The sequence below is a fragment of the Geotrypetes seraphini genome, chromosome 1 (genome assembly GCF_902459505.1).
Source record: "Geotrypetes seraphini chromosome 1, aGeoSer1.1, whole genome shotgun sequence".
Taxonomy (NCBI): domain Eukaryota; kingdom Metazoa; phylum Chordata; class Amphibia; order Gymnophiona; family Dermophiidae; genus Geotrypetes; species Geotrypetes seraphini.
In genome coordinates, this window is record NC_047084.1 from 453,374,112 (window position 1) to 453,398,874 (window position 24,763).

The 24,763-nt window shown below is 43.4% G+C and overlaps 1 protein-coding gene across 2 annotated transcripts in view; it reads left to right on the forward strand.

Annotated features, from left to right (window-relative positions):
• Positions 1-2,872: 2,872 nt before the first annotated feature.
• The window catches only part of LOC117348956 (protein brambleberry-like), a 54,010-nt gene continuing 32,119 nt past the window's right edge, over positions 2,873-24,763 (forward strand). For both annotated transcript variants that reach the window (XM_033921676.1, XM_033921685.1), the window contains exons 1-4: positions 2,873-3,187; positions 12,641-12,814; positions 12,915-13,072; positions 20,354-20,552. In XM_033921676.1, coding sequence (XP_033777567.1) covers positions 2,952-3,187; positions 12,641-12,814; positions 12,915-13,072; positions 20,354-20,552 — 767 coding nt within the window. In that variant the 5' untranslated portion in view covers positions 2,873-2,951. The remainder of the gene's footprint in view (positions 3,188-12,640; positions 12,815-12,914; positions 13,073-20,353; positions 20,553-24,763) is intronic.

Consider the following 24,763-nt stretch of genomic DNA (forward strand, 5'->3'; position numbering starts at 1 on the left):
ATCTCATGCACATTCAATGGGGAAATCCTGAAAACCCGACTGGATTGCGGCCCTCAAGGAGGGACTTTGAGACCCCTGATAAAACTTATAGGCTCCACCAGCATTCTGTAGTTCTCAGTCTTCACCCATCTGCTGGTAGCTGTGCATAACCCTTCCATATAGTCTGGGCTATTTGGGGGACAACATTTGGGCTACAATTATAGCACAGCACTGTATGAGTAACACCGACAGTCTCTGTCCTCAGCGTGGTGGTGCAATATTTGGCAAACAATGCTTTTTAACAGCAGTGATATCCAGGAACATGATTCACGTGCAAGGCCAGCAGCACAGTCAATATTAGGCAGAAGGGTGATTCCATGGTGTAGTATCCTCCCAGTGAAGACAAAGACTATTCAAGAAAGCATTGGTTAAGCACACAAGATCTCTAAAGGACAGAAAAGGATAGTAGAGATTAGTAGTTGGTATGAATGGGCCAATGGACAGACAGGATAGACCATATTATGAGAAGCATTCATTTAATAAAGTGTGGAGCCCATTGACTGCATTTGTTACCTCGCAAAAAGGGTCATATATCTCTCCTTTTCTTAGATTTCCTTACACATCCAGGGTGGGTTGGTGGGGAGAGGAAAATGTATTTTGAGGATTAAAATTACTTAATTATAATATTGCAATCACATCATATATCATATTGTATTAATAATTGGGAGGAGGGTGGGAGAAAATGATTGTTTTATGTACTATTTGTGTAGTTAATAGTGTGTATTATACAGTATTTTATGTTCAATTAATTGTATTGCACTGTCAAAGTTTGAAAATCAATAAACATTTTTTTTTTTTTTTAAAGAGAAGCATTAGCATTAGGGTCTGTCAGAGCTAAAGTGTCATGGAGGTCTGTCAGAGAGCCATAACCTATGAGACTGAACCTGGCAAAACTGTCTTGGGCTCTGCTGATCTGGGTTCAAGATTGGCTTGAACCAAGCAAAAATACATTTTCCTGCCACAGCTCTGGGGTAAAACACAGACGTCCCTTAGCTGAAGTGTTTCCTCAAATTAATTATTATTAATAATAAAAGATTATCGGCACAGATCGGTGGGGTCAGAAACGGCCACAGTTGCAGCGGTGGCATGAGGGGCTAAAACGCGGACCTGCACACATGAAATCTGAAACCTCGGCTGTCAATAAATGAAGATTTTTAAGGATATGCAGTTAAGATCTATGAGGTCCGTGTTTTACCCCTCCCCCTCTGGCAAGCAGTCCTGTAGCATGCATGTGGTGCATCAGCTGTATCCTGTTGTTGGGGTTTTGTTTTATTTCTTTTTAAGAACCTTTTGGATTTGGCGCACTGCACAGCTGAAACAGATGCTTCTTGCACCGAATTCAACAACCCCTTCCCAAAATGAACTCGCGCTGACAAACTCCTAAAATCCCATCCCAGATCCAGAAAAAGACACCGGAGGCTAGAAAAGGTAGTTTAAAAGATCAAAGAAAGGACTTGGTTTTTTTCTTCCTGATCCTGCAGATTAACTTGCTCTGCTGGTCTAAACCAGGGGTAGGCATTTCCGGTCCTCGAGAGCCAAAGCCAGGTCAGGTTTTCAGGATATCCACAATAAATATGCATGAGATAGATTTGCATCTCAAGGAGGCAGTGCATGCAAATCCATCTCATACATATTAATGGTGGAGATCCTGAAAACATGGCCTGGCTTGGGCTCTGAAGGACCAGAATTGCCTATCCATGGTCTAGAGCAGGGGTAGGGAACTCCGGTCCTCGAGAGCCGTATGCCAGTCGGGTTTTCAGGATTTCCCCAATGAATATGCATTGAAAACAGTGCATGTAAATAGATCTCATGCATATTCATTGGGGAAATCCTGAAAACCTGACTAGAATAGGGCTCTCGAGGACTGGAGTTCCCTACCCCTGGTCTAGAGTAAAGAGAAAGATAAATTGGACGGCTGATAATGGTGCTGGAACAAAGGGGAATGAGAACGGAAGTGAGAAGTGTGAGCAAAGAAAGGAAAGGAGGAAGATTCGGAGCGGAAACTGATGGTAGGGTGGCTAGGTGGAAGATAATGAGCTGGGGACTAGAGAATGGCACATGGTTGTCGCTGTCCCATTTCTGTAAGTTCAGCCTTAACCACTTATGTGTTTGAAGCTTGTGCAGATGAGGACAGAGCTTGCAGAATGGAACAGGAAAAAAACTGGACGAGAAAATTAGTTCCCGCGAGGACAAGGGAAAATTTGTCCCCGTGTCATTCCATTCCGAGGACTTTGCGTATTAACAACCAATCCCCCAAAAATGTGTGCAGGGAGAAAGAGCAGATTGGAAAAGGAAACTAAAGGTTTTATGAACATGGCTGGGAAATCACTTGATGGAGGTGGGGGGGCCCTCCTACTAAGGGTTTGAAATACTTAAATAAAATAATTGATTAAAGTTTAATTTCAGTCTGCTGAAAACAGGGTTACTTTGAGAGCTAGGTTAAAGCTTTGGGACCCCGCTTATCCAGGCTACTCCTAAGGCCCAATATATTACACTTAACCGAGCAACACTATCATCGTCCCCTCCCCCCTTGGTTACACCGAGTATTCCAATCTCTGGCAGAATACCTCCTCGTCTAACCTCATTGGTCCGCGCGCAAGGAGTGGTGCGCAGGCTCGGGCGCCTCTAAAGAGCTCCGTGGGGGCGGGGCGTAGGCTCGACCGCCTCTGAAGAGCTCCGTGGGGGCGGGGCGTAGGCTCGGCCTCCTCTAAAGAGCTCCGTGGGGGCGGGGCGTAGGCTCGGCCGCCTCTAAAGAGCTCCGTGGGGGCGGGGCGTAGGCTCGGCCGCCTCTAAAGAGCTCCGTGGGGGCGGGGCGTAGGCTCGGCCGCCTCTAAAGAGCTCCGTGGGGGCGGGGCGAGGGGGCGCAGCAGAGGTACGGGGTAGAGCGGGTTGTTAAGGGCTTTCCCTGAGCAATGAAACCGCCGCTGTTGGTGCTTCTGTATGTCGCTCTCGCCGCTCCCCATCCCGAGATGGTTCTTCTTCGTCAGGGCCAGACCCAGCTGCAGAGGTTTCAGGAGTACGCCAATCAGCCGCGTTACGGGGAATGCTGGACGCGGGCCTTGAAGAGGGTGAACGCGGGCTGCCGACGGCTGAGCGAGGAGGAGCAGAGCAGAATTGCTCTGAGCTTCACCCACTGTCACCTGCAGAGGTAACTCGGGCGCAGGACTTGCTAGGAAGGAAGGTTGTTGTTTGTTGTGTGCGTGGGAAGCTGGTGCTGAGAGGTCACGTGGTCAACCACAGTACTCCAAGAGACCTGAAGAAAGCAACAGGCTTTCATTCAGCATATATGCGAAAGGCTTCTGTGCACTAAAGTTTTGCCTCAGAAGTGTTCAAAAGCAGGATATTCAGTAGTAAATATATGTTTCCTGTCTAAGCCAAAAGGATGCTAGCTGCAGTTTTCCATTCTTGACATACATTGTCCTAAGCCCGCATATACTATCGGTTCAGGGGGTAACCATATAGTCCTATAGCGGTGGCCTCAAACTTGCGGCCCGCCAGGTACTATTTTCAGGCTATCGGTATGTTTATCATAATCACAAAGTTTCTTAATCATATGTCTCTTTAGCTATAAATTATAATATTATTATTAAGACTTAGCCAAAAGGAAAGATTTATAAACTATAAAGATTTTTACCTCATGCAAAATTGTCATTTCTTTAATAAGACATTAACTATTTTTTTGGTTCATAGACAACTCGGCGAAAGACAAAGGCGCGCGCCGACAACTGAGCGCAAGACAGAGGCGCGCGCCGAAGAAAATTACAGTTTTTAGGGTCTCCGATGGGGGTTTTTTGTTGGGGAGCCCCCCCCAGTTTACTTAATAGAGATCGTGCCGGTGTTGTGGAGGGTTTGGGGGGTTGTAACCCTCCACATTTTACTCAAAACTTAACTTTTTCCCTAAAAACAGGGAAAAAGTGAAGTTTTGAGTAAAATGTGGGGGGTTACAACCCCCCACAATGCGGCGCGATCTCTATTAAGTAAAGTGGGGGGGGTTCCCCCCCGTGGGAGCCGTAAAAACAGTAATTTTGTGCGGTGCGCACCTCCGCTGCGCTCAATTGTCTGCGTGCGCCTTTGTCCCGGCACGCTTTTGACCTGACACCATTTTTTCATAGGCCCTCCAAGTATGTACAAATCCAAAATGTGGCCCTGCAAAGGTTTTGAGTTTGAGACCACTGTCCTATAGGGAGCAACTCTAATATCTCTAAGCCTTGCAGTTTCCATTATTACATGTCCAGGAGGGCAAAGTACAGTTAAACCTTGGTTTGCGAGCATAATTTGTTTCAGAAGCATGCTTGTAATCCAAAGCACTTGTATATATCAAAGCAAATTTCCCCATAGGAAATAATGGAAACTCGGATGATTTGTTCCACAAGCCAAAAACTAATACAAAATACTATACATACTTGTATTGCAAGACCTCGCTTATTTAGAAAAGTCACTATACTCCCGCAGACTCAGCGAGAGAAGAATCATTGGCTCAGTTGTGATGATGTGACACGTGTATACTGTATGTACTCGTATTGTAAGACTTTGCTTGTTTAGAACAGTCACTACACTCTTGCAGTATCAGAGAGAGAAGAATCATTGGCTCAGTTGTGATGTGTGTACACTGTATGTACTTGTATTGCAAGACATTGCTTGTATATCAAGTTAAAATTTAATAAAATGTTTTGCTTGTCATGCAGAACACTTGCAAACCAAGTTACTTGCAATCCAAGGTTTTACTGTACATGTATGGTCATGTTTTTTTCAGCACAAATGACGCAGTTAAGGCACATAGTGCAGGCAGATTAATATGTGTGGTAAGTCAGATACTATGATTAAACACAAACCAGCATCCTTGGTAAAGAGAAAACTTAGTTCAGATTTTAGGGAAATCAGTCCCAGACTCCTTCACTGCTACTGCTCTACTGACTTGTGCTTTCAGCTACACGTTGAAAATGCTATAAGGATGAGTATCGAGCTACGTTTTTGTAACGTTATTGCTATTTAGGCTTTTAAGGACAGTAATGGAAATCTGTCCCTTGCCATATTTTAATCATGTTAGCTTATCTTACTTTATTCTAGACTATTTATATTTTGTTCCCCTTCCTTTTGTCTTGTTCCTTTTCCCCCTCTTTCTCTTTATACAAATTGTATTTCTGCCCTTCTCCATCTTGTATCGGTAAGTTAATGTTTGTCAGTGCGTTTGATTGTTTGTAGCGTTATTTGTAATTTGTTTTTAATGTACGTTCTTTTTACACTTTGTTTTTATATTATGTAAAACCGCTTTGAATTTTAATAAGGCGGTATATCAAATTTTTAAATAAACCTGAAACCTATAACAAAATATAGGATGTTACCATATTCTTTTATAAAAACAAAAACCTGTGGATACAGATGTTCTGGAATTGATTTATTGTACGCTGTCATAAAACCATAAAAGTACAATGATCACAATCCAAACGGACCTACACGGTCTGTGTGTCAACGAACACGCCTTCCTCGGGGATCCAGTGGTTTGCAAACGCACATATAAAGAATTGGACTGAAAACAGTCTATGATCTTTAAACGTGTGAGCAAAGAAGTTTCCAAGTTTATTAGTTTTTAATAACCCGATCATAAAATGAATATCTGACCGGTTTACAATTATATAATAATAAAATAAAAAAGAATTTAATATAGAGTAGAGAGTAATAAAAAAAAGAGTAGATAGAGTGTACACATATGACATTTACAGACAAACTAGAAAGTGAGGAAAGATGGGGAGGTGGGAAAAGTTACATAATTATAGAAGAAAAAAGGATATAGAGGGAAAAGGGGATGACACGTAAGGGGTGGGGGCATAATAAAGAAGAAGGTGGACTGCTCTAAAAAAAAAAAAAAAAAATTTATTATTTAAGATTAGGATTTATCGTATGCATCTTGAAAAAGGAAAGTTTTGAGATTGACCTTAAATTTTGGTAGTTGTAGTTCATCACGAAGATATTGAGGGAGAGAGTTCCATAAGGTGGGTGCTGTTATTGCGAAATTAGTTTTTCTAGTGTAATAGGATTCTTTTAAGGATGGTATATAGAGAAGTTTTTGATCAGTAGATCTTAAAGAACGGGGTGAACTTTGGGGTATTAATAATTTATCAAGAAATGAAGGTAAGTGAGAGTTTTTAATTTTGAAAGAGCATTAAAGTAGCATTAAAAACGCTATGAGTTAACAAGATACTGTAAAGCAGGGGTGTCCAACCTGCGGCCTGGCCCCGTGAAGTATTTTGTGCGGCTCCTGATTGAGGGTGATGCAGTGTTTTCCTCTGCTGCTCCCAGGTGTTTACCATCTTACCGGCTCCCTCCTCTTGTCTTGCTGCAGCGTTTGTGTGTTTGTGTGGCCCTAGAAACATTTTTTTTGGCCAATGCGGCCCAGGGCAGCCCAAAGGTTGGACACCCCTGCTCTAAAAATTGAAATTATTGCATAGAATAAATATTAATTCCCTTTTGTTCATATACGTCTAGGGTGGGGGTGAGTGGGAATATTTTATGATTTCTTCTGCTTATGATTAATTGTTGGATATAAGGTAGGGGGGATATTTGATGAAAGCTATAATTTGATGATATAATAAGTAATGTTAAAGTATAAAATGATTGCATTTGTGTTATACTTATTGTGAGTTTAAAAAATGAATAAAGATTTATTAAAAAAAAAAATAAAAACGCTATGGGCTCCTTTTACGAAGGCGCGTTTGGGCCTTAATGTGCGGAATAGCGCGCGCTAGCCGCTACCGCCTCCTGTTGAGCAGGCGGTAGTTTTTCGGCTAGCGCGTGCGCTAAAACCGCTAGCACACCATTGTAAAAGGAGCCCTAGGTTATGCCATATTCTTTTATGATAGAATTCTATGTGTAAACATTAGTGTTGGTCAAAGCACTTAAGTAAAAATGAATGCATATTTTAATACTTATGAAAAAATCTGATATATTGAGTAAAAATAAAAGTACTGTGACTACAATGAATGCCACTACTGTTAACGTTTTATTCTGGCAACTTTATTGCTCTACAATTCAATCCACTTTGTTTTTGAGGGTTTATAAAAAAATTATTTGTTTATTGATTTTTTTTTGTTTGTTTTTTTTGTTTTTTTTACATTATTCACCAAGCATTACAACGTGTACAGAAAGTAAATAAGCCAAAGAAAAATTTCTCTTTATAAAAACACCAAGAAAACAAGGAAAAAAGGCTTAAATCAACTCAAGTCCTTGAACTAGGAGATCGAAGATATAGAAATGGCAGAAATAAAGAAGACAAGAAAAATATAGAACTAGCTATAGCACTGAGAAGAGATGTCTCATTCTAATCTAGAGAGCTCAAGTTCTTCTTTCTCCAGATGTGTCGGACAGAAAAGTTGTTAACTGAAAAAAATACATATCTAAGGGCTCCTTTTACGAAGGCGCGTTAGCAGTTTAATGCGCGTAATACTGCACGCTAAACCGCCAGCCGCGCTAGCCGCTACTGCCTCATCTTGAGCAGGCGGTAGTTTTTTGGCTAGCGTGGGGGTTAGCGCGTGATGAAAAGTCACGCGTGCTAACGCGCCTTCGTAAAGGGAGCCCTAAGTGGGCGATAGTTCACTATTCATTTGCAATGATGTAGATAAAATGTTCCCCTAAAGAGGTAACGCCAGGCTTCAAAAGAAGAAATTCATGCCTCCGCCTCTTCGTTTCACATGACAAATCGGGAAACGTTGGTATCTTAAATCCCAAAAGTTCCTTTTGTCTATTCTTAAAGAACAGCGTCAAAATCCAGACTTTATCTGGTGAAAGAGCCACTATAAGTATCAACATTGCAGGTCTTGCTGCCTCTTTATCAGATATTTCCAATAAAGTTGAAATATTCTGTTCTTGATCTGTAATTTGTTGTTGGTCTTGGTCTTTAATTGGTAAGTAATACACCTGTGAAAACGGTGGTATATAGACTCCTCAGATGCCCTCCCAAATTTCCAGTAGATATCTTTTTAACATTTCCTGGGCTTTATCGTAGAAATCCTAGGGAAATTAATCAGTCGCAAATTATTACTTCAAGAGTTGTTCTCCAACACTTCAGTTTTCCTCCTTAAATTTGTATTATCCTTTATTAAAGTCTCTTGAACTTGTTTAAGAGCCATTAAGTCCTTTTCAGATTTCTCCATTGAGGATTTAGAGGCACTAAATTCTAACTTTAATTTTTTAATCTCATTGTTTTGTTCATTAAGCTTCCTTTCTATTAATTGAAATTGGGGATTTATGGATTTTCCGAGAATACCCAAAGGATCCCACAAAGATTCAAGTGTCACTTCAGGGGGTTTAATAACTAAAAAAGATTTCTGCTGCACAGTCAACAAACGCTCACCAGTCTGCTGTTGGTCTTCCTTCTGGAGTAGTCCATTCCCCGATGGTGGAAAACCCCCAGTCTCCATGTTTAAGCTCTCCTGCATCATGGGGGAGCCTATTTCCAAACTCCCCATTGTAACCAATCTTGCCTCCGGAGAGAGGAATAAACCCTGCTTCAGATTTTCCCCACTCTGTAGGGAGCTGGTAGTCTGGGGCTGCGGTGGTGGTGCTCTCACGTCAGGACTCGGTTGTATCCAGTCCAGGGGTGTTTGCTTTGGTCCCGCCCATCACCAGCGTCTCTAGTGGGCCAGTCACTGACTGTCGAGTTTCTCTGCATTTGTCTCAAGTTCCTCTATATTACCAAAACTGAATGCTCCGGGGTGCTGCGAGGCACCAGCCGCACTCCGACCTCTTTGCCATTATCAGGTAAGAAATGCTAATTAAGCTGAAAAGAAAACTTAGAAATAGAGGAAATACTCTGAGGCATGCTACTCGGTGCACAAAGCTTGCGGCCATCTTGGATTCAGGTTTCAGGTTTATTTAAAAATTTGATATACCGCCTTATTAAAATTCAAAGCGGTTTTACATAATATAAAAACAAAGTGTAAAAAGAACGTACATTAAAAACAAATTACAAATAACGCTACAAACAATCAAACGCACTGACAAACATTAACTTACCGATACAAGATGGAGAAGGGCAGAAATACAATTTGTATAAAGAGAAAGAGGGGGAAAAGGAACAAGACAAAAGGAAGGGGAACAAAATATAAATAGTCTAGAATAAAGTAAGATAAGCTAACATGATTAAAATATGGCAAGGGACAGATTTCCATTACTGTCCTTAAAAGCCTAAATAGCAATAACGTTACAAAAATGTAGCTCGATACTCATCCTTATAGCATTTTCAACGTGTAGCTGAAAGCACAAGTCAGTAGAGCAGTAGCAGTGAAGGAGTCTGGGACTGATTTCCCTAAAATCTGAACTAAGTTTTCTCTTTACCAAGGATGCTGGTTTGTGTTTAATCATAGTATCTGACTTACCACACATATCTCTCTCAGTCCACTTTGTTTTCAGTAAAACTAAGTTTTGAAAATGATTGTCACTCATGTGGGTGTGCTGGTTTAATAATGAGACAAACATGACTAAAAAAGTATTTAACTTGCTATAAATACTCTTCTCGAGGGTGGGTGGAGACCTGGTGCTCCCCTCACTCAGTTCTGTCCCTTCTTCATGCTCCGCTGTCGGTTATCCCAGGTGGGGGATCTAAATTTGCGTTTTTCCTATCCTTGAGGCGCGCATTGCAGTGGTGGTGTCGGCAAAGGAAAACACCGGCAGCTTCCCCCTTGTTGCAACTGTACAGAAATGTTGATTTTCCCCTGGGAATGGGACACTCTTGGTTTCAGCAGTGGGAGCAAAGGGGGTGCAGATTTCTTCAGGATTTTCTCAACGCGGGGGGGTGGCCAGCTCCCTACCTTTGCCCAGCTGCGGTCCCATTGGCACCTGCCCCAGACCCATTTTTGGGCTTACCTCTAGGCCCGGCATTACTACCAGTCCCTTGATCTCAAATGGGGAGATACTTAGCTTTGTGGTCCCTTGGACACTCAGTTTTTTTCAGGTGCCTCCTGCTTTGAACAAATTAGCCACTTGGTATCACATTTTGAAGAACGCTTCGGCTCTGGGTTCCATTAACAGGTTGGCTTCACAATGCCAATTGGAGCTTGATGTCACATTTGACCAGAAGGCATTTCTTGATCTCTTTGCCAATGTACACGCCTTGGGGGGGCTCCATGGATTTTTGGGGGATGCAGTTTAAAATATTGCACTGAGCTTACATCTCCAGAGAGTGGGGGGCCAGTATAGGCCTGTGGGATGGGGAGGTCTGCACTAAATGTCACCGCTCTTTGGGTACACTCACTCACCTTTTTTTTTTTTTTTTTTTGGAATGTCCAGCCTCTGTCTTATGGCTGCAAGTTCTTCCATTTTTGGAGCACCTTGTTCAACATGCTTTGCCCTAGGACTATGGTTTACTGTTACTGGGGGATCAGCGAGGCTCGATTGTGGGAAGGCTATCGCTACCCCAGCGAAAGGTTCTTTACATGGCTGTCTTGGTGGCAAAAAAACTCCTGTTGCAACATTGGGTGGCTGACATGGTGGCCTCTTTCCCGAAATGGCTTTCCCGCTTGGCTGAGGTGGGCTGCTATGAACTACAGTGCACTCCCACGTCTGGACACCTTGCGCACCAGTGTTATTATGCTCTGTGGAGAACCTTGCTTCTGTGTCCTGGTACTGAGCTTGAGGCTGCGGAGCCCTTGCCCTGATCCCTCTAGGGGCGGTTGCTGTTCCTTCTTTTCTCCCCTGGGTAAATGCGCACTTGTTTGGTTATATGGGGGGTATGACTGCTGGAGCGTCATTGTTGTGACTTGAGGCCGGTTGTTTGAGGTTTGACGGGGTTTGGTTGGGGGTTCCATATTCTTTAAAATGTCATTTTGTTGGGCATCCAACTGAGGGCTTCTTGTACTTTGTCACTGCTGCCATGTTTTTACGCTTGTTGATTTACTAGCTTGTTTTACCCTATTATTGGCTTCTCTCTTGGTTGTATTTGCCTTTTGCAATTGCTAATAAAGATAATTGATTTAAAAAAAAAGGCATTTAACTACTACACTAGCAGGAACTGGCGCGTTCAGTTTGGTAAAAAGTTCTTCAAATTAGGCCAAGCTGCAATATTACTGATGTTTTCTGATTGGTCTGCAGGTATTGATCAGGGGCAGGAGTGTTCCAAGTTGGAAACGCGCCCCTTGCAACGTACTCCTTGGAGTTCCTATCTCGCCCACTGCATCACAGCCAAGCAGGGAAGACATTGGATAGGACACACATTTTGGAGCCCTGCTTCCTTTGCATGCTGTGCGGCTGCACTGCCTGCACATAGCTTTCTACAGCCCTGATGAGGGGACTTCCTTATAGTAAAGAATACAGTGGTACCTTGGTTTACGAGCATAATCCGTTCCAGGATCATGCTCGTAATCCAAAATGCTCGTTTATCAAAGCAAAATTCCCCATAGGCCTTAATGCAAACTCAGAAGATTTGTTACAAAACCAAAGTTTACAATAGTGGCCCAGGGGTGAGTACCTGCTTGCGGGTGCTGCAGTGATTCCAAAGTGGTGCCTTCCTTCCCTCGGGGTCCCTGTGCGGCTGCCCTCCCGCTTCGGCCGATGCCTCTGCCGTCCATCAGCGCCTCCCGGCTCCTGATCCAAGTCGGCCGCCATCCTGAATGAGCATGCGGGCAGCTTCACCTCTCCTCTCCTCTCCTGCGTGCTTGTACATGGTGAGCGTGTTGTCGGGGCAGCGGCTGACTTAGGAGAGGAGAGGTGAAGCTGTCCGTGTGCTCATTCAGGATGGCGGCCGGCTTGGATCAGGAGCCGGGAGGCGCTGACGGACGGCAGAGGCATCGGCCGAAGCAGGAGGGCAGCTGCATGGGGACCCCAAGGGAAGGAAGGCTCCACTTTGGAATTGCTGCAGCACCCGTAGGCAGGTATTCACCCCTGGGCCACTATTGCTGAGTGCTCGTTTATCAAGGCAGTGCTCGGTTTACGAGACAAAAGTTTGCTGAGTGTTTTGCTCATCTTGCAAAACACTCGCAAACCGATGCACTCGTAAACTGAGGTACCACTGTAATCTCTTTTATGAGGAGCTTGGGATCTGAACCCTAGAAGCTTTGCTCACCTACTGGTTTGCAGGGGCTTGAGCACAGACTGTTAGGTATCTGCAGGGGGCTCAGCAGGGCTCTTCAGTGTACCATTTACGTTTTGTCTCCCATCTTTTTGTGTCCATGGGAGTGGAGGTTCAGTCAGACATCGGTCTGACCGACAGCTCAAAGATTTCAGCATTGGAGGACAGTTTCATTGAGGCAGTGATTTCTTCTCCCAGATCCAGCTACTTTTAGAGCTGAGGCAGACTGCAGCATATTCACAGTACATAGCATAGTGGTAACGCTATTGCAGCCTATGAGAAAAATGAAGGCAGGGGTCTAAAAAGATTAGTTTTGAAGGTTTCTGCCATTTCCTTTAGGGTCCCCACCTCTAAAATACAATCTTTTTGTAGTTTTTATATAGCATTTGAGTTTCTGCCTTATTTTTTAAAGCCTTAACACTGGATTGTCTTCAAAATAGTGAATGCCAGGATGCTTTAGGTATTAAACTCCCAATATATGCTGTTCTCTCTTGCAAAAATAAAAATAGTTGATCCTGGTCCCCACTGCTATTTGCCACACAGGTCTGGCAGGAGTTTTCCTGAGTGTGGAGATGGCAGCTCTGTCCGTCATTGCACGCAAGACATGGATCCCGTGGCCTTTGGTACCTACACTGAGTTTTTCACTCACACTCACAGCATCTGCTATTTTCTACAGAGTGAGATGTGGCAACAGGAGGCAGAGGACACCATGAGCAGGTGAGAGTAGCACATGAACCCGGGGATTCTGAGAATTCAGAAAAAGGATGATATCTGGCTTTTAACCATTTGGTGTCCTCATGTTGCTACTTTTTTCTAGATTAACTGCCAACTCGCACAATGTTGCCCAACAGCTGGAAGCTGCAAATGAGATGGCTGAGGAAACAATTAAGGCCCAGAATGCTGTGCTTATGTCACAAAAGGAGATTCTGCAAAATGGGGCGTTCCTAAAGAAATCCCTGCAGGATTCCACAAATGGTAAATTTTCTCAATCCTTTCTATTGCCTTTTTATGGGAAGTACCTGTTAGAAATGCTCATTACCAGAGCAGAGAAATGATTATCCCAGGACAAGCAGGCAGCATATTCTCAACATGTGGGTGATGTCATCAACGGAGCCCCCTAGTGGACGTTTTCGCAAGCAGACTTGCTTGAAGGCCTTCAGGCTTGCGATTGGCCCGCGCATGTGCCCCTCCCACCCTGCTTAGGGCATGTGTCTCTTCAGCGTGTCCTCAGTTCAATGTTTTCCGCGGAGCCAGAAGCACTGCTCCCTTGCTGCACAACCTCGTTGTCCCTCTTGCATCGCGGCTTTCTTTATTATTTTCGTTTAAGTCGCTGTGCTTGCGTCTTTATTATTTTCATTTTTTCAGGCCACAAGGTCAGAGCGATGGCGGCGTCTGTTGCTTTCTTCCGCTCGACTCCCATCGAGGAAATCTGTAAGGCTGCCACTTGGTCCTCGGTTCATACGTTCACCTCGCACTACTGTCTTGATGCTTATTCCAAGCGTGACGGCCGCTTTGGCCAGTCTGTTTTACGGCATCTGTTCTCCTAAATTGCCAACTTTCCCTCCATCCCCTTGTGGTTAGCTTGGAGGTCACCCACATATTGAGAATATGTTGCCTGCTTGTCTTGGGATAAAGCACAGTTACTTACCGTAACAGGTGTTATCCAGGGACAGCAGGCAGATATTCTCACAACCCACCCACCTCCCCGTGGTTGGCTTCTCTGCTTGCTATCTGAACTGAGGTCACGAGGAGGAGACGCGCCCCCTAGCTCGAGCAGGAAGGCACCCACGCATTCGCGGTACTCTCACAAGCTTGAAGATCTTCAAGCAAGTTTGCTTGCGAGAATGTCCGATCGGGGCTCCGTAGATAACGTCACCCACATGTGGAGAATATCTGCCTGCTGTCCCTGGATAACACCTGTTACGGTAAGTAACTGTGCTTTCTATTAGTTGCTCTTGCAAGTGGGTGTCCACACAAAATAGGCACACAAAGCTCAGTATAATTGTTCATTATATAGTTAATCCACAAATTTTAGTCCCTGCCTGCCTGCTCATTTGGTTAGAGCAGTAACAGTTCACAACCTGTCAAATGTTTCCCTTTAAACTTCCATTTTCCCCGCCTCTGTTTACCTCCCATTGCCCTCATTTCTGAGACCATCAACTATTTCCCACTACTTGGTTATTCACATACCCCATCCTTCTATCATGTGTCCATCTCTTCAGCTACATTCTTATGTCCTCACCCTACGTGCAGAATCTTTCAATAAGTTATTGTCCATTATACTGTAAATGCTGAGCCAGCATGTTCTAGAAGTGCTGTGTACTCAGCCTGTTTTTTTGTAACTATCTCAGGAATGTCTCATGTCCCTCCCCTCTTCCTTCCTCAGCAGTTTTACCAGTTCTGTATTTTCTGCAGACCTCTGCAGTTTGCAATAATTAACATTAGTTTATTCAATTAACATTACCACACATTAAATGTGTATGTGTTATGTTGCCTGTTCCCTAAGTTGTGTTAATACCTTTCTCTACTGTCTACATCCTGCAATAAGTAACACTGTTGGAAATATATTATTAATTCACTCTATATTATATTATAAAGTTATTATTTCATTTCTCGCATACCCCTGGTAAGATTTATGAAGTATTCTGCACAGAATAACTCATATTCTAGTGCAGTAGACAGTAGGGTATTCTCCCCATGCTCGCAAGCCATGCAGAAGCCATTCCAAGTTTTCAGTTCCTCCTCCTTCTCCAGAGGGCTCTGCTGTCCCCTTCAGTATTTCCTTTTGCACGCGAGCCGGAAGATGTCTGTCTGATCTGCTCTATATATTTCTTCTTTTTTATTTTTTTTTGCATTTTTTTCCGGCTTTTGGTGTACTATAGCTCCCTAGTGCGGGGAAAAGCTCTGCCTGTATGGAGAAGATCTTCTTTATTTGCTTGTAACATTTTGCATAATAATCTTTAAACATTATTTATAAGTTAGTAAAATCAGTAAATAAATAAATGAAAAATTCAAAGTGCAAAGTAGAATAGTTCTGTCAATCAATCTGTAATAATAAAACACTCCGACCATAGGATCTTCAGAATGCCAGCTGAATCATAAATTCGTGCTGACTGTGCTCTACATTAGTCCTATATTGGTTAAAGTGTTTTTTTCTTTTTATCTAATTTCATAGATGTGCTTTCATAGTGCAATCTTGTTATAGCAACTGGTTTTCTTTTTTATATATAATTCATATTTCTCATTTTATTAGTATACTTGCTAAGTAAACTATCATTTTATATCTGGAGAAGAAGAAGAAGCCTGCAGAAACTTTTTGTGCAGCTTAACTTGCCTCCTGAATTACAAGGGCTTGAGAGCAATCAGGTTTTTCAGGACCCCCCCCCCCCCCTGTTTTTCAAAGTTTCTGCCACATCCTGTATGGTTCCCTCGCCTCTTTTTTTTTTTTTTTTTGCGCTAAAATGCTTCCATGACAGTCATCTTGATTTTCCTGATTTTTTTTTTTTTCTTCCAAAGTTCTCCAGATCCTTCAAATCATCTTGTTTTGCCTCAAAATGGTCAGAGATAGTCTTTGGGCTCTTTTACCCCTAATTCATGCCAGATTTATTCTGGATGGATTCTGCTGCTACTACTACTACTATTTCTCATTTCTATAGCGCTGAAAGATGGATGCAGTGCTTTACATTTAATGTATAATTCCTGCTCAGAAGAGCTTACAATCTAATTTGAACAGACAGGACATCTCGGGGTTGGGGAGATTCTGGTAGAGGAAATGACAGCAGTGAGTGTGAGTTAAGAGCTGAAAGCAGTTTTAAAAAAGTGGGCTTTTAGCTTGGATTTGAATACTGCTAGAGATGGAGCATGACATTGATTCAGGCAGCCTGATCCAGGCATATGGCAAGAAAGAAGGGATGGAGTCTGGAGTTGGCAGTGGAGGAGAAGGGTACAGATAAAAGGGACTTACCTGATGAACGGAGTTCACGGGGGGGGAGCATAGAGGGAGATAAGTGAGGAGAGATATTGGGGGGCTACAGAGTGAATGCACTTGTAAGTCAGTAAGAGGAGTTCAGAAACAGATGGGGAGCCAATGAAGTGACTTCAGGAGAGGGGTAATGAGAGAATAGCGACTAACGGAATATGAGTCATATAGCAGCATTTTGAAGGGATGAAAGATGGATGGCGGAAGGCCTGAGAGAAGTACGTTGCAATAGTCTAAGCATGAGGTGATGAAAGTGTGGATAAGGGTTTTGGTAGTGTGTTCAAAGGAGAGGTCAGATTCTGGTAATATTATGCAGGAGGATGGGGAGGATTCTGGTAATATAATGCAGGTTTTAGCAGGTTTTAGTGGTTTGTTGGTTCTGAGCAGAGAAGGAGAGAAAGGAGTCAAAGATCACCCCAAGGTTGTGAGCTGACGAGACAGGGAGGAGGAGAATGTTATCCACAGAAATGGAGAATGGTGAGAGGGGAGAGGTGTGTTTAGGTGGAAAGATGAGTTCAGTTTTAGCCATATTCAGTTTGAGATAGAGGTGAGACATCTATGCGGCGATGTCGGATAGGCAGGCTGAGATTCAGGCCTGAATTTCTGTAGAGATATCTGGTGTAGAGAGGTGTACCTGGGAGTCATTGGCATCAAAGGGATATTGAAACCATCCCAGACAATGCAATAGACTTGCGTTGCCTTTGCATTCTCCCTGCTTCCCTGATGCCACAAAAGCCAGGCACGTGCAGCCTCTGCACAAGCACCCAGCCCACAAGCCTCCCCCGATGTCGATTCTGACAATGGAGAAGAAGTTCCGGGCCAGCCAGTCGCTGCCTGGCTGGCCCGGAACTTCCTCTCCAACATCAGAATTTATGTTTTGTTTTTTTTTTTGGGGGGGGGGTAGGCTTGTGGGCCCAGCGCTTGTGGCCTGGCTTTTGCAGTGTCTGGGAAGCAGGGAGAAATTGGCGGTGATGGCTTGGGGGGAGACAGGGAAAGGGACAGACAAAGTTGGAGGGAGTGGAGTGTGTCGGGTGGCAGGGGACAGATAGGGAGAGAGGAAGAAAGTTGGACTCATGGAGTGACAGAGATGTTGGTTGGGGCATGGAATGAGGTCTGGAGGAGAGGAAGCATGCAGGAGGCAGAAAGAAGGGAAGAAATATTGGATGCACAGTCAGAAGGAAGTGCAATCGGAGACTCATGAAATGAGTCGAGACAAAGGTAGGACAACAAAGGTAGGAAAAATGATTTTTATTTTCAATTTAGTGATCAAAATTGTCCGTTTTGAGAATTTATATTGCTGTCTATATTTTGCACTATGGTCCCCTTTTACTAAATCGGAATAGCGGTTTTCAGTGCAGGGAGCCTATGAGCGTCTTGAGCAGCACGTAGCATTCAGCACAGCTCCCTGCACTAAAAACCACTATCGTGCTTTAGTGAAAGGGGAGGGGGTATATTTGTCTATTTTTGTATAATTGTTACTGAGGTGACATTGCATATTTTAAAGTCATCTGCCTTGACCTCTTTGGGGAAACCCCCTGAATATAAATTATAATTAACATTTTCTCTGCATACAGTGTGGATTGATTTTAAATTTTATTGTTGGTAGATCATTTCGACTTGGTCATTTTAAAAGTAGCTCACAAGCCAAAAAAGTGTGGGCACCCCTGCTCTAGAGGTTTTGGGTGGTCTAATTTTCTAACTCCAAGTACTTTCAGCAGTGCTAAGGAGGAGCTTCATCGCAGAGATTTACTGAACCTAGGCAAAGTCAAGCTTCTGGTTCTGAGGTACGCAGGTAAGGCTAGTCTGTTAGGGCAATGGTCTTATGTTCTTGTGTTCATACCATATTAACCTCCAAGAAAGCATAGTGACACCAGGGCCAAAGTCTTCCCCCTGATGATAGGAGGAAGGCTCTCGGTGTATGCAGAGGATTGGGCGCAAATCTCTTCAGAATGTTGGATACTGGAGATCATTCAGGGAGGGTACAAGTTATAGTTCACCCCTCCATTAAAGACTGGTTAGTAGACTCCCTGGTTTGGCACCCAGAAAAGTCATACAGAGTCTTGGCAACAGTACAGAGGGTTCTTAGTCAGTGGTGCGCAAGACACCAGCACGCCAACAAGCCGCCGAAAAAACTTATTTTTAAAGAGCTTCGATGGGGGGTGTGGGGGGTGCAACCCCCCACATTGCAGAGAAAATGGAACAGTTTCTGATTTTTTTTTTTTTTCAGGAAAAGTTCCGTTTTATCTATAATGTGGGGGGTTGCACCCCCCCCAACAGCAGTGCGAACACTATGCATTAAAGTGGGGGGGTTTCCCCCCACACACCCCGTCGGAGCTCTTTATAAATAATGTTTTTCGACGGTGCGCTTCTTTCTTGCGCTGGTTGTCGGTGCGCTGGTGTCTGGCGCGCGATTATCCCGTCACCGTACAGAGACTTGAAGAAATTCAGGCCATAGAGCCAGTGCTGCCAGAAGAATCAGGCTCAGGCAGATACTCCATATACTTCATAGTTTCCAAGAATGGCTCAGGAGATTGAAGACCCATTCTGGATCTCTCACATGTCAACAATCCCTGACATACTTGGGAGTATTATTCAACACATCAGAAGGCTAGGTCTATCTTCCAGAGGCACGTAGACAGAAGCTTGGTACTCAGATAATGGGCATGATGGCCAGCTCCATCTGCTTAGCACTGCCTCCAAGTACTAGGCTCCATGGCAGCCACTATAGATGTGGTTCCTTGGACAAAGGCTCACATGTGTTCCCTAGAATGCACTACTATATCGGTTGTGCCCACAAACAAACTCTTTTCAAATGATTCTCCCATGAACTCTGGAATCCGGCTTCAGTATGAGTTGGTGGCTCCGTCCACAGTTGTTGTTATGGGGCATGACCCTCAATATCTTCATGGGAGATTCTCACAATGGATACCAACATGTTTGGCTGGGGAGGCCATTGCAATGGATACACATCCCAGGAGCAGTGTTCGGCCTCCCAGAGAAAGTGGTCCATCCACAGATTGGAGCTTCGGGCCATTTGATTGTCGTTGGAGAAACTGGAGAAGAGTCTGGAAGACAGGCGGTCTAAGTCTTCTCGGACAGTGCTAAAGCAATGGCATATGTCAATCGCCAAGGAGGCACCAATAATGCACATCTGAGCCTGGGAGCCCACTTATTGTTCAATGGGCAGAATATACCTAAAGGCGATCTCCATGGTACATGTTTGTTTATGTTTATTAAAAACTTTATGTACCACATATATTGCCAAAAAAGGATCCAAGCAGTTTACAATACATAATACAAAACCATGTTGAAAAGAACTCCATTCAAAGGAAAGAACAGAAGAAAAGGAAATAGACAATGTCCAGGCCAGTTACCTCAGCAGGCAGACCTTAGACCTGGGAGAATGGATGTTAACTGCAGCAGTGTTCCATTCCATTATCATAGCTCATTTCTATATAGAGTCCTATTCATTTGCTGCTTTTGCTGACTGGATTGAGTTGCTTCCTCTAGCTAAAATGACTCTTGAATAAGAGGATAGTATATCTATATACATGAGGTAACCTAGTAAATGTTGGCAGATAAAGACCTACACGGTCCATCCAGACTGTCCATCAGGTTGGCCAGAGTTGAAGCTGGCAGGTTCCACTTCATGAAGTAAAGATGGGATACTGGGCTTGATGAACCATTGGTCTGACCCAGTAAGGCTATTATGTTCTTTAAATACTGGAACATTTTGATCTCCATCTCTCCCTGCCAATTTTGAGGCATAGACCATAGAGGTCTGCTTGGCACCAGTCCTATGTCCCACTCCAGCCTTGTATCTTGATCTGTGCTTGCCATTTATGGGACCCTGACTGTAAAAGTGTGGCCAGCATTGGTCTGTCTTCCCTTTCTCTGAGGCTGCCATCAAAAGCTCACTCCAGTTATGAGATCACTTAAATTTAGCTTTAATTGTATTAGTGTTCCTCTGTTTCTTACACATTCTTGAATTCCATCACCATTTTTGTCATCATATCCTCTCGCATGAGGGTATTCCAAGCATCTATTACCCTTTTGTTTGAAAAAAAAAAAATTCCTGACACATGCTCCTAAGTTTCCCCACCCTGCAACCTCAACTCACGACCTCTTCTTCTACCACTTCCTGGGTCAAGACTCTGCTCTGTTCTGTGGGAGCTCTTTATACATGATCTGTTGCCCTAAGATATAGTCCCTTAGGGGAGGGATGGGAGAGAATGGGTGTCTCCTAACTCTCTTTATACTCTGTTCTTGTGCTGCAGGTATAAAACAGGCTTTCCAGGATATGCAGCAGGCCACGACTGAACAGCGCCTCCTCTTTGCAGAGATCTTCAACCGGGTCACATACCTCCAACAATTTGTGGTGGGCGAATCCAGCCTGCTCTACTCCTTTCTTTACAGCCTTCTGGCCAGTGTAGCAGCTTTTTTGTTCACATCCACAAAGCGTACTGCTGGGGCCAGGTAAGCGTATGCTTTCTCTTCACTTTAGTGTGGAGCGAGGGATGTAGAATTCTACAGGGTTAGCTATTCCTACCACAGCAGACAGGGCTCTTCAGCTTGGAGATAGGTCTATACAATAATGAGCGACATGAATTGCTTGTTTACCCTTTTCCCAAAAATATAAGAACTCGGGCATTAAAGCTACTATGGAGTAAATTTTAAAACAAGATTGGAGAAAATTTCTTCATGCAACTTGTAATTTAACTGTGTGTTAAAAGCAGTTAGCTTTGTTCTGTCCCTGGCAGCCTTGTATTAGTTTAAGATGTGTTTAATGTTTTCCCTCTTTCCGTGGCACTTTATGATACAGTGTGTGAGCAAGGCATTGTGTGCAATGGAGTTTCATACAGACTGCAGCCACTCCTGCATACTTGTATAAGCTTTATTCCAGTGGTATTTCTCCTAAGACCCCTCCCTTTTCTTCTCATCTAAGTTTAGAGTTTTTGTCTGTACTTTTAGTCATCTCTACAACCTTTGTTCTGATAGATCTGCAAAGGTATGACCTCATTCTGTTACCTGTTGCAAAGCTTTGTCCCTATTGGTCTCTTCTCTTGCCTCCCCTGCTTTCTGGGTACTCGCTGAGAATCTTTTGTCTTCAACCTCAGTCACACTTATGCCTCCATCTTGAGCACATGGCTGTATCCCCAGCAAAGCACCAGTATTTCACCTTATGCTATCCAGCCACATACAAGAATAACTCGCATTTCAACCCTGAAACTTAGAGCACCTTTCTACCTAACCTTTTCCTCATTAGAACATAAGAATCGCCATACTGGGATAGACTGAGGGTCCATTGAGCCCAATATCCTGTTTCCAACAGTGGTCAACCCAGGTCCCAAGTACCTAGCTAGATCCTCCATTCTTCAAATTGACATCTTTTTTTTCCAGTTGCAACATCTAGGGGATTCATCAATTGTGAGTACATCTACCTGTGTGTGGGTTGGTGTGCTAAGGTTTAGCTTTGCAGGGTTTTAAATAGACTATTTCCTAAAAGAAGTGACCATAAGCTCTAATGAAGAAAATCCATTGCTTATTTCTAAGAGAAAAGCACAAAACCAGCCTCTATAAAATCAATAACAAAACACATAAGAGGCAAGTGAGATGTCAAGAACTACCAAATGAGACGCATTTATTAGTCAAACAAAGAGAAACACTCATCTGTTTTGGTCCCTACAAGGATCCCAGTTTCGGCACAAGCCTTCCTCAGGGGGACTAGTGAAATACTAAAAATCACAAACAATAAAATAACATATAAACAATCATATAACCAGGTTATATCTCATGTACATGGCTTAATACATTTCTAATAAAACTGATGACATCAAAATGATTCATAAAACAATCTTATATTAAAAAATGATGATAAGACTGAATGCAAAGTACATATTGAATAAAAAAGAAAGAAATGAAAATAGAGGAACAACAAACAAAATGAAATAAAGATAGAAAATAAAGACTTATGAAGCACACCTCTGAGTGCAAGTGTAGGTTTAGATAAGTAGCATAACATCTGTTTCTGTCTTAGAATCTTGCTAGATATTTAGACCTGGATTAGCCACTGCTGGAAATGGGCATTTGGTCAGTCCTGGTATGGCGGTTTTTATGTTCTACTGGGCAAAAGTAATCTCCATTAATGTTCTCTGCTTGTAGTATTCAGAATACCTTGAGCATAGAACAGCAGTTGAAATACTCTGATGGGAGCCATTTTAAAGAGACCATTTTCTGTCTCATGTTTTTTCTACCCCTCCCAGCATGCATCATCTACAGTGATAGTCTTAACAGTTGCCTGTTCAGGCTGAACATCCTATCATCAGCCTGTGCTTAGATACAGCCTCTTTGTCCATTCTCTTCTCTCTCTGTCCTCAAGGGCTGTCGCTGCCAGTGGCTCAAGTTTTCAGAATGTTCCTGATAAATATGAATAATAGAGAGTTGCACAAAACAGAAATCAAATCCGTTCCGGCCCTGTCTGTCCCTATAAACTTCAGGAGTAGTTATTTCATTTAATTAAGCTACTGAATTAGAGACTGAGGGTAGAGACCCATTTACAAATAAAAACACTTTATTAATTTGGAAATATTAATTGGTAAGAATACATGCTTTGTAAATGGATCTCTGGCAGAGCCTCTAATGTAAATATAAATACTCCAGATGAGGATGTCGGCTGAAGACTTCTCTGAAGGTGGCCAAAACTCCCTTTTTTACCATGCTTGGCAGGCAGCAGCAATGTCCCTAAGCCACAGATGCTGGTACCTCAGTGGCTCTGGGATGCCAGTGACTTCAACTCTTGGTAGAAGAGAGCTCTACTGGCCACCTTTTGGAGGAGGTCCTCAGTTGGCAGTGCTCGAGGATCCCCATCAGCTAAAGCAGGGGTCAGGGCCAGTGTTTGACATTTTTGTCCCCAGAGCAGAAAATATAGGAGGGCCCCCCCTGATCCCCTTTCAGCCAACCTCCCCACCTGCCATTTCTATCATGCTGATAGACCTTTGCCAAATACAGAACAGGATCACAAATTAGAAACAAAAATAAGTAGACAAAAATTGAACTGGAAACCCAAAAAAGTTAAACTCAGCAAGTACTTCAACACTGGAGAAATAAAGACAAATAAGAACATAAGAACATAAGAAGTTGCCTCCACTGGGTCAGACCGAGGTCCATCTCGCCCAGCGGTCCGCTCCCGCGGCGGCCCATCAGGTCTGTGACCTGTGAAGTGGTTTCTGACCACTTTTATAACCTACCTCAAGTTCTATCTGTACCCCTCTATCCCTTTATCCTCCAGGAACCTATCCAAACCCTTCTTGAACCCCTGTACAGAGTTCTGGCCTATCACTTCCTCCGGAAGCGCGTTCCATGTGTCCACCACCCTCTGCGTAAAAAAGAACTTTCTAGCATTTGTTCTAAACCTGTCCCCTTTCAATTTCTCTGAGTGACCCCTAGTGCTTGTGGCTCCCCTCAGTTTGAAGAATCTGTCCTTATTTACTCTCTCTATGCCCTTAAGGATTTTGAAGGTTTCTATCATGTCCCCTCTAAGTCTCCTCTTCTCCAGGGAGAACAGCCCCAGCATTTTTAACCTGTCAGCGTATGGAAAATTTTCCATACCTTTTATCAGCTTAGTCGCCCTCCTCTGCACTCCCTCGAGTACCGCCATGTCCTTCTTGAGGTACGGCGACCAGTATTGAACACAGTACTCCAGGTGCGGGCGCACCATTGCGCGATACAGCGGCATGATGACTTCCTTCGTCCGGGTTGTGATACCCTTTTTGATGATGCCCAGCATTCTGTTTGCTTTCTTTGAGGCTGTCGCACATTGCGCCGATGGTTTCAGTGATGAGTCGACCATCACCCCCAAGTCCCTTTCCAGGTTACTCACCCCTAGCAGTGTTCCCCCCATTTTGTAGTTGTTTTTCCTTTCCTGTTGAACACAACACAATACAAAGACATCTACTATACACATTTCCCAAAGCTAATACATTTCAGTCAATAAATTAAAAATGTTTGTTTTTTTATCTTTGACAATTTATTTTTCCAGTTTTTCTTTGCTGCTTTTCCTGTCTTCTCCAAATTCTTCAAGCAGTTGCAGTTCATTGGTCTTTTTTTCTTTTTCCCATCTTATTACATTCCTTCACTACAATTGCCTCACACATTAACCTTTCCATTTAGCTCTATCCTCCCTTTTTTCTTTTCTACCTAAGTCTACTCAAATTTCACCCTCTTCCTCCCTTCTCTTTATTTTTCAGCTATCTGATTGCCATCTTCTCTCACCCACTGTTTTGTTCCCTTCCATGATCCTTTTATTTCTTCAGGACTCTCTCAAAAAAACATGGTGGTTAGCTCCTTTGAGGTACAAGGGACCCTGCTTGACACAATTCAATTCAGGATGTTCCTACCTCAGCAGAGTCAGAAAGGGCCTGGGATAGGCACTTGGGATCTCTCGGAGAGAGAAAGAGATAATGGGCAGACTAGATGGGTCATTTGGTCTTTAACTACCATCATGTCATGTTTCTATAGAGACTGTCTGAATTTGTTCCCTTTTGCAATCAAGTCTATCTGCAATCCAGCTTATTAGGTCACATGGTGTCTGCAGTGTACATTACTCCCTTCACATTCATCTCGGAACAACTCAGTGGTCTCTGGCATCTCAATGGTCTCGGGCTCTCAATCCATTCTCTCAGAAGATT